The following is an 11,985-nucleotide window of genomic DNA, read 5'->3' as shown; positions in this document are numbered from 1 at the left end:
GAAACATTTTATTGTGGAAAAGAAAGAACCAGATACAGGTAATCTGGAAGAAACAGCTAATGAAACATGTATGTTGCTTATATATATCGTATTGATTAGTTCTGTTTTTCCAGTTTAATCATTTCAAAATGAGAAAAAGATGTGTTATTTTATCATGGGTCTAAGATGCATATGCTGCCAAAAGAAAAAAAAAAAAAAGATCTTCATCAAAATTATTAGATGCAGGCTTAAATCTGAGTCTCAACAGGACTTCTGTTCTTACAAAACAATAGAATGGCCAAATTGTGGCTCTGATACTAAAATGAACGACCCTTTAATGGCAGTGTTGGCTTACTTTTAACTGTCAACGAGTGAAGCCCCCTAGTGGACATGAAGTTAAACATACTGAGGCTCATTTTAACTTAAGTCAGACAAGGGACGAATGTGTAATAAGAAAACGTGGCCACAGATTAATAAAAATATTTAAAGTAGAAACCACATCTAAAAAGGGCATGGATTAATAAAACGCCACGAATAACTTAAAAACTGACAAATGTATCTGGTAGTCACAAGTTGATCAAAACGAAGCTCCCTAGATTAGATTACATTTTTTTAAATCTCCTTCGTAGACATTCAGTTAAATTGGCATGCAAAAAAATACAATAGTTTCTTATATTTCTTTTGCTTTTAATGGTTACGGATCATTTTCTTTAAAAAAAAGGAAGAAATTTACTTCTAAATGTTCATGTGTACTCTTTGTTCGCGCAGACGAAACCGGAAGTATAGGTGAGGTTACTCTCTTGCCTCCTCTGCAACCATGCGGACTGATCATTTCCCATAATGCTTTGTTCATCATGTCTGCGCCCTGATGTCGGCGTGTGTGTGTAAACAGTTGTACGGTCTAGGAGGCAAATCAAATTGTAATTTTAATGAAAAGTTTTAAAACAGGCGCACATCTTTGTATCGGTTCTCTCGTGTTTGGTCGGTGAAGGAGGCGAAAATGAAGATTAAATCCAAGTCTTCGTATCATAAATCTGAGAACACCTACAGGGTGAGAGGCGCATCCATAACGTTAATACAGCATGGTGCAAGCAGAGAAAAAGCTCTATGGGCTTATTTAGCAGGCAATGGAAATACAGTGATCATAGTCCAGATACTAGTTATGATATATTTGTACTGGGTTCATTATTACTCACTGTATTTAAGATTAGTGCCTTGTCTTCCAACTGTGGCAGTTTAAAAACTGTAATGCTTGTTTTTTTTTTCAGTTTCTCACGTTTTCTGAGAGACTTGCCAATGTAAACATCGATGTGATCCATCGCATAGACAGAACTGGGTCTTATGCAGAGGTACGAACAACCAGGAATAACCCCCTCTCTCATCCTTTCACAAGTGGTGTTTTTGTTTTTGTCTCTGTGTAGTAATGCTGTCTTTGCTCTCAACGCAGGAAGTAGAAACCTACTTTTCTGAAGGACTGACAAAATGGAGAGACCTCAATTTAACAGAACATTTTAGTACGTACAACATACAAAAGACACATGTTTTCATACAACTTGGCAAAGTGTTTCATTCCCTCTGATTCGTCCCCCTCTCTGTTTGCAGCAACATTTTTGAAAGAGGTTTCCAACAAGAGCCAGTCCTTCAACATGCTGGTTTTCCATCAGAAGACCATAGTGCAGAGCCTGAAAACACACCTAGCTGTGAAAAACAGTCTGGCCTACCAGCCACTGTTGGAGTAAGTTCACTCTGTTTTAGTGTGCAGTGTTGGGAGAAATATTTACATACATACTCAAGTAAAAGTACTTCTACTCCACTGTGAAAATAGTACAAGGAAATCAGGGTGCTTGTGCAGGTCTTGAAAGTCTTAAAAAGTATGGAATTTTGAAACAATGTTTTCCAGACCTTGAAAAGTTTGGAATTTTGTGTGAAAGTCTAAATAAAGTATGGAAAAAAGTTTCTCTCATAGCTGAATTTTAGAGTATGCTCAAAGGCACATAATCTTCTAAGACAAGAAATACACGAGGAAAACATATAAAAACTGGATATGATTTCCCTACCTGGTCAGCACTGGAATGATGCTAGTGAAACTTGTTTGTGTGATATTAATGCACTTTTGTGATTTTCATATATTCTGAAAATGTTTCTGTCAGTAAAATATAAAACATAATTTACTGTGAATTATGCATTCATTCGTTCATACATTTATTAAAATGAACTTTTCTACTACACACAACAGGTACAATCTCAACCAAAAAAAGTAGGCACGCACGTATAAAAGTGCATCAAGTTAAGGTCTTTTTGGGGGGGGGGGCAGTTTTGAAAAAGTCTGGAATTTTTATGTAGATAAAAAGCAGACACCCTGTAAATGTTCTGTAGTTATGTCAATATATTACCTGTAAAATGTTCTTAAAGACGACTGCCCTGTTTGCTCAGACCCCATATAGGGGGTAATTGACATGCAGCCAGACCCTTGGGTATATATTGGGGCAGCTGTGCCATAGAAAGTAGGGGAAGCAACTTGTGACATGGGTCAGTGTTTTGATTCCCCAGATCAGCTGATGTGCCCTTGAGTATGGCACTTAACCCCCTCCCTTTGCATTCAACTCCTAGTCTGTAGTGTGTGTGGTGTGTTCCTGCATCTTCATCTAGTGATGAGTTAAATGCAGAGGGTGTTGCATGTCCACATGTAAAATATACTGACGAGTAAAGATTCTTAATTCTTAACTTATGAAAAGTTACAGTAGTGACTGTGCAGTCAGATGATCCCTGTCTCCATATCTTTATTAGATATGTTTAACTTTGAGCTTATGTGATCTATTTTACATACTGTTATTTATTATATTCTATTAGATCATAAAATGCTGGAATGTCCAGAAAACAGATCTTTTTTTTTCACTTTTGTGACAGTGCTTCTTCCAGAAAATCCAAAAGCACAAGCACCTTTGACTTGTACTTAAGTAAAGTTCATTCCACCTCTGGTTGTGTTTGTTGGTTGAATTTCTAAATGATGCCATAGTTGTTGTTTCGGTGTGACTCTTGAGTTCATTCTTTGTTTTTCCTTCTTTTCTCTCTTCAGTCTGGTAGTGCAGCTTGCCAGAGACCTGCAGACTGACTTCTACCCCCACTTCCCCGACTTCTTCATCCTCATCACCTCTTTACTTGACACTAAGGACACAGAGGTCCTGGAGTGGGCTTTCACCTGCCTGTCTTACCTCTTCAAGTACCTATGGAGGCTCATGTTGAAGGACATGGTCAACATCTACAGGTAGGAAATTAAGACAGATTTAATTTCTGCCAATGTCTATTTTTTACTAATTAAACTTGAAATCAGAGGTGTTGTCATTTTACTGTTATTAATAGTCCTTTTCATCCCTCAGTTTGTACAGCACACTGTTAGCACACAAGAAGGAGCACATCAGGAAATTTGCCGCTGAAAGTTTTTCATTTTTGATGAGAAAAGTGAGTAGTGGTCCTGGGATCTCATTTGTCATTGGAGTCTCTGTGGTTGTGTCATGGTCAGTCAGATTATGGTGCTGGTTTCCCACAGGTTCCAGATCTTGATGCCTTGTTGAGTCATGTGTTCTCAGACCTGGAGACGTACCCTGACAAGGCAGAGGGGACAGGTCAGCTGCTGTTTGATATGTGCAAAGGAGTCCGAAACATGTTCCACTCCTGTACCGCAACAGTGAGTTTCTATTACAAACACTGGGCCTTATTACATGTACACTAAATTATGAAGCTTCTGCTGCAGATTTTTAATTAATATATGCGGTTTTACAAGTTATAATGGGGTGAGGTCAAGGGTGTCACAGATGGACAGCCCACTACTTTTTGTTTCATAACTTATGAACCAGACAAGTTTAAGACAAATATTACACATAATTGGAAAGGTCTAAATGCCATCTTGCATGGATCTTGCTCTGCAAAATTTAGTTTCAAATATTTTTAAATGAAAAATATCAAAAACTACTGCATCACAGATGGACAAAATAATTAACATCCATGTTTAGCAAGAATTACAAAGTTCTCAAAAGTGAAGTTCCTATGAAATTTTCATCCTAAAATGTATTCAGTGTATGCCTTAAACCCTCTATTTTACAACCTAATAATTGGTTAGAGGAAAAAAATATTTTATTCTACCCTAATAGTGAGAGTTTGGACAAATGGCAGCGTCACAGATGGACAAAGCCAAAAACGTCACGAATGGACAACAAAAGTAAATATCAAACATTTTCTATTTCAATTATCAATATCATATACATTTTTTTACAACATACAAATAATATTAACATTATATTGAAATGTATTTTGCATAGATATTTGCATTTATTAATTTTAAACACTGTGCATTTGGAATATAACATAAATAATATAATAGTCAAATATCAATGTATTTGGAATAAATTTAGTTTATTTATTAGTTATACAATGAATCCAGAATGACAGCAGAAAACTTTGTCACTTTCCAAACATTCACACTCATTAAACTCCTCAAAAATTTTTTTCACAAACTTCTTCTCATTTCACAATATGTATCCCTGAAAATATAAATAATTACCTACCCAAAAATATAAGTTAGGTGTAGATTACTGTAATTTAATTTTTTTTGACCAGATTTTAACCTTCCCTTGGCTTCACCCAATGAACAAAATGGACCAGGCTTATGAGTTACAGTATAAATATAAGTTTTTTTTAACGTAAACCTAGCTGTGTATTTGCAGATAAAATACCTTTCTTTTATCCAAGTGTTTCTTTTCCTCTCCACCTGCTCCCAGGCTCTTTCTGTAGCTTTGCGTAAGCTGGGCTCCACTACCAGTCCAGGGGTGTCTCTGCCCTGGGACACTGTCAGGGATGCTCTGGATCACATGGCTCAGGCTGCAGCCAGTCATGTCAACAAAGAACATTTCTTGGTTATGTGGGAGACCCTACAGGTATGGTTGGACACGATGGGTAATCATTTACTTTGTATTCTTTGCTTGTGTTGTTTGTTTGGTCTCTGTTAAACTCTCTCTTCTCCACACTTGTTGTGTCTTGTATCTGATGCTGTATAGGCCAGTATAGTTGAAGTTCTGGGTGTAGTGGAGGCAAAAGGAGAAGAAGCAGCCCAGGCAGCAGAGCAGCTGGAGAGGCTGTTGTTCATTCTTCATAGCCTCGTGTCTCATCGGAACGGAGCTAAGGTCACAAAGCCAGAAGCCGTCTGCCAGGTAAATAGAGGGTTTTATTAATTGGTACAGGAAGGTTAGACTTATGCAGCTGAACTCTTCCCCTCTTGTTCTCTTCCCTGCAGACAGTGTTACAGCTGATCCAGACCTCAGCTCTGCCAGCTTCCTGTTCCCGTCTGCTCCTCCAGATCATATCCTCTGTCCTCCTTGGTGAGAACATCACCCTGCCCAAAGCTCTCATCCAGGAGATTGTCCAAAAGGTTTGTATGTGATGAACAGAGTAAAGAAACAGATATGTGTTTGTCTGTAGCGGTTGTAAGTTGTATTCATAAATGTAAATGTGTCTTCAGCGCACTATACGTGAATACGATAAATATTTGGTAAAGGTAATGTTGATAGCTGCAAAAATGTATAACAAGGAAATGGGGGAAGATGAACGTGCCATCAAAGGATCAATGGATAACTACGATTGAGGACATATTTCTAATGGAAAAACTGATACACAGATTGAGACTACAAGAACCAGAAATGAACAAAAAGTGGAAAAAATGGACATTATATAAGCAAAATTATTGGTTAGACTGTGCTACCCAGACATGTTCATGTTGTTGTGTTTTCATTTTGTTGTTATTTTTTTTAAATTAATAAAATGTAAGTTACAAAGTGCCTTCAGCAGTGTTTGTTGTGGTGAATGTGAAGGTCTTACGTCTTCTTCTCTGTCTTCTTCCTCAGGTGTTTGGCAGTACAATGGGACAAGATCTGATCTTAGAGTTTACTAAGGAAATGTTCACCATGAAGGAGTTTGAACAGGTGAACGGCTACAATAATACTTTAGTAGTGAAATTGTTTAACCCTTTCCCCTCTTTTCGTTGGTTCTCTTTGTTTCTCTCTGTGACTCATCCCTCTCTCTCTCTCTCTCTCCCAGCTCTTCCTCCCCAGTCTGCTGCGTTTCACTGCTGGGTTATTCAGCTGTGGTGACCGTCTCTCTCTACTCTCTGGCCTGGAGGTGCTTGTTAGTCTGATCCTGGCCAAAGCACCACCTCCCACAGATGGCTCCATGGCCTTTGAAACCTACCCGTTACTCTTTACCGGACAGACCACAGGGTGAGATACTTCCATCTCTTAATCTATCTCTTCATCTTCAACCATTTTGATTTGGATGAGGCAACAATGCTTTCTTCTGTCTTTAGAGTTTTTAGAAACAAGGAGGCAGATCAGCCGAATGGTGAAATATCAGAGCAGCCGGCAGTACCAGAGCTGGTACTATCATTCGTCAAATTTCCTGAAGAGCAGAACCAGCCTATCACTGATCTGTCGCTTCCCTGGGCAGCTCTCATCCTGCTGCCACACCTCAGGTAACACACATATTTGTACCAATGCACTCTTAACAGCTACAGTCAAGGAAAAAATTATTAGACCACCCCTTGTTTTCTTCAATTTCTCATTCATTTTAATGCCTGGTACAAGTAAAGGTACATTTGTTTGGACAAATATAATGATAACAACAAAAGTAGCTCATCAGAGTTTAATTTCAGAGCTGATTTCTATACATTTTCCATGTTTTCTTGATAATAACCAAAATCACTTCAGTTCTGACATCAATATCTATGGCATTGTACTGACAAAAACAGTGCTTTTAGGGATTCCATGTTTCCTTTTCTGTCTGTTTTAGTCACATAATACACACAGGAGTTGGTACTTGATTGCATAACCATTGTTTTTGATGACTTTTTTTCTAATGACTTTTTCAGTGACTCTATATCCTGTAACAAAGTTTACTTTTTGAGAGATGTTTGCTAACACATGGTCAGAAGATTGAATCTCATCATAGCTACTTCACTTCAATCTTCACACATTTTCTCTCTTTCAAAATGCTGTGAAATGAACTTTCCTGTGTTTGTTGCTTTTGCATTTTCAGACCTCTGGCTTCAACTTGTGTCATTCCACCTGTGACGGCTCTTCTAAACCGTCTGCTGTGTGAAATTGAGACAGATAAACTGGGGAAAGGTCTGAGTTTTATTTCTGCCTTTTTAAAGTTGGGCTTTTCTCCTTTAAATTATTTCCTCTAACACAACTGCTAAAAATGTCCATGAATTGCTAATGCACTAAAAAAATTTTAACTTTCTTAGCTCTCCTCTGAATATCCGTTCATTTTTTCATTTCCGTAACTCATCACAGATATAATAAACTGTGTGTGACATGTATCTTATTTTTCTCTCTTGTTATCTCAGCTGCTCTGTATGTGGTGAGACAGGCCCTCAGCTGCCTCCTCACTCTGGACAGCTCTGCTCATGTCTTGTCACTCGTCGCTGTAGACAAAGTGACTTCACTTCTACGGTATAACATCTCCTATTTTTTTATTGGAATAGTTGAATCTTCGGTAAAAATGTGTGAATTGATTTAACCTTGGGCGACCGTTGTGTGTGTGTGTGTGTGTATTATTCTTCCAGGAAGTTTCCCTCAGACCTGTCAGCCCTGCTTCTTGGAGATCTCTATTATACCCGCCTAGCACTGAATGGCGTTTCTGAGCATTTATCCCATAGTGCACTGCTGGAGGTCTTCCACATTCTGCACATCAACCTCTCCTCCAACATCTCCATGGTAAATCTCTCCTGAATTAATCTGCTCCTTTGACTAATTAACAGTATGACTGAATGATTCATGTGTGATACAAATGAGTGAGTTCATTATTTTTTATGAGATTGACTGTTTCTGCTACAGATTCGCCTGCTGACTCTCAGGATCCTCTCGCACTTTGAGGCTGAACTCCCTACACACACTGAGGTACAGATTCTACATTTTATTGAAATTCATCAAATGTTTTAATGATAAACTGGGGTCTTAAAAAGTCTGAAATTTACAAATCTACATTTTATACCTTGAAAAAGTCTTTTAAAGGTATTAAATTTGATATGGTAGGTCTTACGTTCTGTTGTCACAAACTTGTTTGCTGCGTTGTGTTTAAATGTGTCTGTAAATGTCCGAGCTGCAAAGAAAGTAATGTTATTCCAACCCGACAATTCATATTGAAATTAGGAACCAATTATTGCAATTTGCAGCCTCTGGTGAGGAATGACTTGGAATAGTGGGAATCAAGATGATGGAGTAAATAAATACAGTTCCCCAAATTCTAGGAGTCACAATTTTTTGCCAGTATGGCTGTAAAATAGGCATTAAATTCTGTTCTAAGTAGTCTTAAAACATCTTAAACTTAACTTGTAGAAACCTGTAGGAACCCTGTGTGTGAATGTTTCTGTTGTCCAGGGTGAGGAGAATGTGGAGGTGCAGCCGGTGTTTGCAGTTTGTCTTCAGGCGGAGCTGGTTCCGGCTTCAGTGCAGGACTACAGGGAAAAACTGCTTCACCTCCGAAAGCTGCGACATGACCTGGTACAACGCAGTCTGCCACAGGGGTCAGACACCACCTTCCAGCAGGTACAGAGAAGAGGACACTCTGAACTTTGAGTTTTGCTGTCTACCGTTTAGGAAAAAAGTATTGATATTTTCCTCTTTTCTCGTGGCAGAGATCTCCAGCCTATTTGAAATGCAATGTTGACCAATAGAACAATATAATGCTAATATAAGCAACCTAATTGAGCAAATTGCATCACCATATTATAATCTCCAGGTCAATAGTTATTTCCAAGAAAGATCTGTGGCAGGTTGCTTCAGCCCATTTAAGATGCCGCATTTTGTGCATGCAGTGTTTTGCAGTATTACAGCAGATTACATAAAAGTATTGATAAAACAGGACAAGCATTGTCACCATATTCCAAAACATGTCCTGATTCCATTTCTTTTCCATAGGTGCCTCTGCGTTACCTCATCGCCATGCTGTTCGTCAATTTCAGGCCCCTATGGGATGCAGTCATTGAGCTACTTGTGTGAGTACAAAGGATCTAATGGACTCGTAGCCAAACTGCTTATTTTTACCCCGACCCCCAAAGGGGAGGCAAGGACTATTGTGTTTAGTTCAGCTTGTTTGTTAACACTCTAGCAGCAAAACTATTGGTTGAATTCATATCAAATTGGGTTTATAGATTGCCAGTGACCGAGAATAGATCTGATTACGTTTTGGGAAAAATACTGTAGGTCAAAGTTCAACTGTTTTTAGGAATTTTTAAAATCTTTTTTTCCCATTTACTTATGATGGGCAAAATTTCAAATGTCTGTAGCAGCAAAACTGTTGTTTGAATTCATACCAGATTAGGTTTATAGATTGCCAGTGACCCAGAATAGACGTGGTTACATTTGGGAAAAGTAGGTGAAAGTTCAAATTTTTTATGAATTCTTTAAATCCTTTTTCTTCTCTCATTTACTTATAATGGGCAAAATTTCAAATGTCTATAAAAACATCAATTTTATTTCAGTTTACTTCAAACTTGGTACATATATAGAAGCAATTGATATGCTGACATCAGCACATGCATAGACATGATGACATCAGCTGGATTGATGCCAAAATAAGCTACAATACATGTGAAGGGCGGGGTTTATTGTGCCTGGCATCACTTGTTTTTAGCATTTTCAGTCAGCCACTGTTTTGTTCATGTTCAGGTGTTCACTAAGTACACATTTAGTCTCTTTGATGTAAATTATTCTCTTTACACTTCATAGGAGTCATGCTAAAGGGATGGACAACAAGGACTTCTGGAGGGTCTACCATGAACAACTGGAGATGGTGGCTACAATTGCTGGTGAGGATACAGAACTCCTGCAGGATTATACTATATGAACAGTCCAAATCTCTATATTCCTTAAATCTATAATTAAATATGTGTAAAAACACATCTTTGTCTTTGCACATCACAGAAAAAGAGCTGCAGGAGATTGATGAAGATGATGATAATGGTGAAAAGGATGAGTCAAATCTTCAGGGTGAACCCGGCTGCGATGTCATTGAAAGTGGCGATGTGGGTGTGCTCTTCCTACAGCAGCTGAAGTTGACCTTTGACTCCAACGACAGGACAGACTTTCCTAATTTCCGCAGCCTGCTGTGGCGCGCCATGTCACAGTTTCCCGACAGGGTGGAACCACGCAGCCGTGAACTGAGCCCTCTACTGCTTAGGTTTATCAGGTCCGTGGGCAGAGGAAGAATGATTCCTGGTTGATCATATTGAGTGTAACTACCACATCTAGACATGTCATTGTTGTTATTGTTACTGGCAGGGAGGAGTTTTACCCCACAGACCTGTTAGTGGCACCCACTCAAGACCTGAGGAAAAGGAATGATGTTGCCCTAGAGGAGTCTGAGATGGCGGTGGAGGAAGAGGAGGAGCAGGAGGTGGAGGAGGAAAGCAGACAGCAGAAGAAGGGGCCTCCAAGGAGAGCTGCAGCCAAGTAAGATAGTACTCATCTGGCACATTCATCCTCACAGTATTGATCGAGACGCTTGAATGCTTGGCTTTTTGAGGGTAATTAGCAAAGTAAAGTGACTGGGAGCATAGATTTACAAGCCAGGAAACTGTTTAAGCCATTTTTGTAAGTGTTCATGGGGTTTGTCTGATCTCTACAGGCAGCTGATTACCCATTTGAAGGTGTTTGCCAAGTTCACCAACCCTTGTTCCCTCTACATGGAGAGCAGCCTCAGTGAGCTCTACAATCAGGTAAACATGACCTGAGTTTAACCCAGACAATGACTTGAATCACTGTAAATGTACTGTGTAATCAAAGTCTAATTGTGGGAGCATGTAATTGTGTAAATGTAAAAAAACTAAATACAACCTCTCATGTTTGGTGATGTTTTTCATTCGGTGACACTGAGCAGAGAGCGGTACTGTGTAAAATATGCAAAGTGAAAATCACAATATGCTTTTACATTGTTTCCAGTTGTTTTAGGTTTGTCAAACCTGTGCATTTTCCTTAATAACTAATTAAGTTGACTCAAGTTGAAACCACAATCGTACTCGCAATATTGCCCAGAATAATTATAATATGGCTTTATTGCCAAAATGTGCATTAGAGGTAGACCGATATATCTGCCGGCCAATATACTGATTTTTTTCAATATTGGCCATTGGCCTTATTTTTTTTTTTTTTGAAAGCCGATATTTGATCAGTAGTAAAAATGTTATAAGATATTTGATCAGGCACCTGTGTGGGCAGCACTTGAAGTTCAGTAAGTGTTAAAAGAGTACTATGTGTACGTGTATTAATAATCTCATTTGGGGGCGGCCATGGCTCAGGTGGTAGAGCGGGTCGTCCAATAACTGAAGGGTTGGTGGTTCAAATCCCACTCTGTCCATGTGCTGTTGTGTCCTTGGGCAAGACACTTCACCCTCCTTGCCTCCAGTGCCACTCACACTGGTGTATGAATGCGTATGAATGTTTGGTGGTGGTCAGAATTGGCAGTGGTAGGCGCGAATTGGCAGCCACGCTTCTGTCAGTCTGCCCCAGGGCAACTGTGGTTACAGATGTAGTTTACCACCATCAGAGGGAGAATGTGAGAGCGAATGAATAATGGATCAATAATGTAAAGCGCTTTGGGTGTCTAGAAAAGCGCTATATAAAATCCAATCCATTATTATTATTATTATTATTATTATTATTATTATTATTATTATTATTATTATTATTATTATTATTATTATTATTTATATTGCTGCTTAAAAATCTTAATTATCTGAGTGTTTCAATTGTATTTTATGGTCAATGTGCTTTAAAAAAAAATAGGCCTCAAAAATTGGCTGTAGATATCGGCCATCGGCTACCCAAATTTTAAAAAATCGGCATCGGCCTTAGAAAAACCCATATCGGTCAACTTCTATCGTGCAGACCTAATCTAGACCGTGCAGTATTAAACATGACATTTCAGTGTGTACATATGTGTGAATGACTTTCCTTTTTG

At 38.7% G+C, this 11,985-nt stretch overlaps 1 protein-coding gene across 1 annotated transcript in view; it reads left to right on the top strand.

Moving 5' to 3' along the window:
* Positions 1 to 838: 838 nt before the first annotated feature.
* The window catches only part of utp20 (UTP20 small subunit processome component), a 30,678-nt gene continuing 19,531 nt past the window's right edge, over positions 839 to 11,985 (top strand). Inside the window, exons 1-23 of the mRNA XM_030148743.1 lie at positions 839 to 1,030; positions 1,248 to 1,328; positions 1,427 to 1,493; positions 1,582 to 1,714; positions 3,056 to 3,244; positions 3,357 to 3,438; positions 3,527 to 3,664; positions 4,755 to 4,910; positions 5,031 to 5,183; positions 5,267 to 5,401; positions 5,874 to 5,951; positions 6,067 to 6,245; positions 6,332 to 6,496; positions 7,060 to 7,148; positions 7,373 to 7,478; positions 7,592 to 7,742; positions 7,863 to 7,925; positions 8,406 to 8,573; positions 8,946 to 9,022; positions 9,756 to 9,835; positions 9,951 to 10,215; positions 10,308 to 10,478; positions 10,654 to 10,744. Coding sequence (XP_030004603.1) covers positions 980 to 1,030; positions 1,248 to 1,328; positions 1,427 to 1,493; positions 1,582 to 1,714; positions 3,056 to 3,244; positions 3,357 to 3,438; positions 3,527 to 3,664; positions 4,755 to 4,910; positions 5,031 to 5,183; positions 5,267 to 5,401; positions 5,874 to 5,951; positions 6,067 to 6,245; positions 6,332 to 6,496; positions 7,060 to 7,148; positions 7,373 to 7,478; positions 7,592 to 7,742; positions 7,863 to 7,925; positions 8,406 to 8,573; positions 8,946 to 9,022; positions 9,756 to 9,835; positions 9,951 to 10,215; positions 10,308 to 10,478; positions 10,654 to 10,744 — 2,868 coding nt within the window. The 5' untranslated portion in view covers positions 839 to 979. The remainder of the gene's footprint in view (positions 1,031 to 1,247; positions 1,329 to 1,426; positions 1,494 to 1,581; positions 1,715 to 3,055; positions 3,245 to 3,356; positions 3,439 to 3,526; positions 3,665 to 4,754; positions 4,911 to 5,030; positions 5,184 to 5,266; positions 5,402 to 5,873; positions 5,952 to 6,066; positions 6,246 to 6,331; positions 6,497 to 7,059; positions 7,149 to 7,372; positions 7,479 to 7,591; positions 7,743 to 7,862; positions 7,926 to 8,405; positions 8,574 to 8,945; positions 9,023 to 9,755; positions 9,836 to 9,950; positions 10,216 to 10,307; positions 10,479 to 10,653; positions 10,745 to 11,985) is intronic.

Source organism: Sphaeramia orbicularis, chromosome 12, assembly GCF_902148855.1.
Source record: "Sphaeramia orbicularis chromosome 12, fSphaOr1.1, whole genome shotgun sequence".
In the NCBI taxonomy this organism is placed as follows: Eukaryota; Metazoa; Chordata; class Actinopteri; order Kurtiformes; family Apogonidae; genus Sphaeramia; species Sphaeramia orbicularis.
Note: the sequence above shows the minus strand (reverse complement) of the source record. Positions and strands in the feature narration are given on the sequence as shown.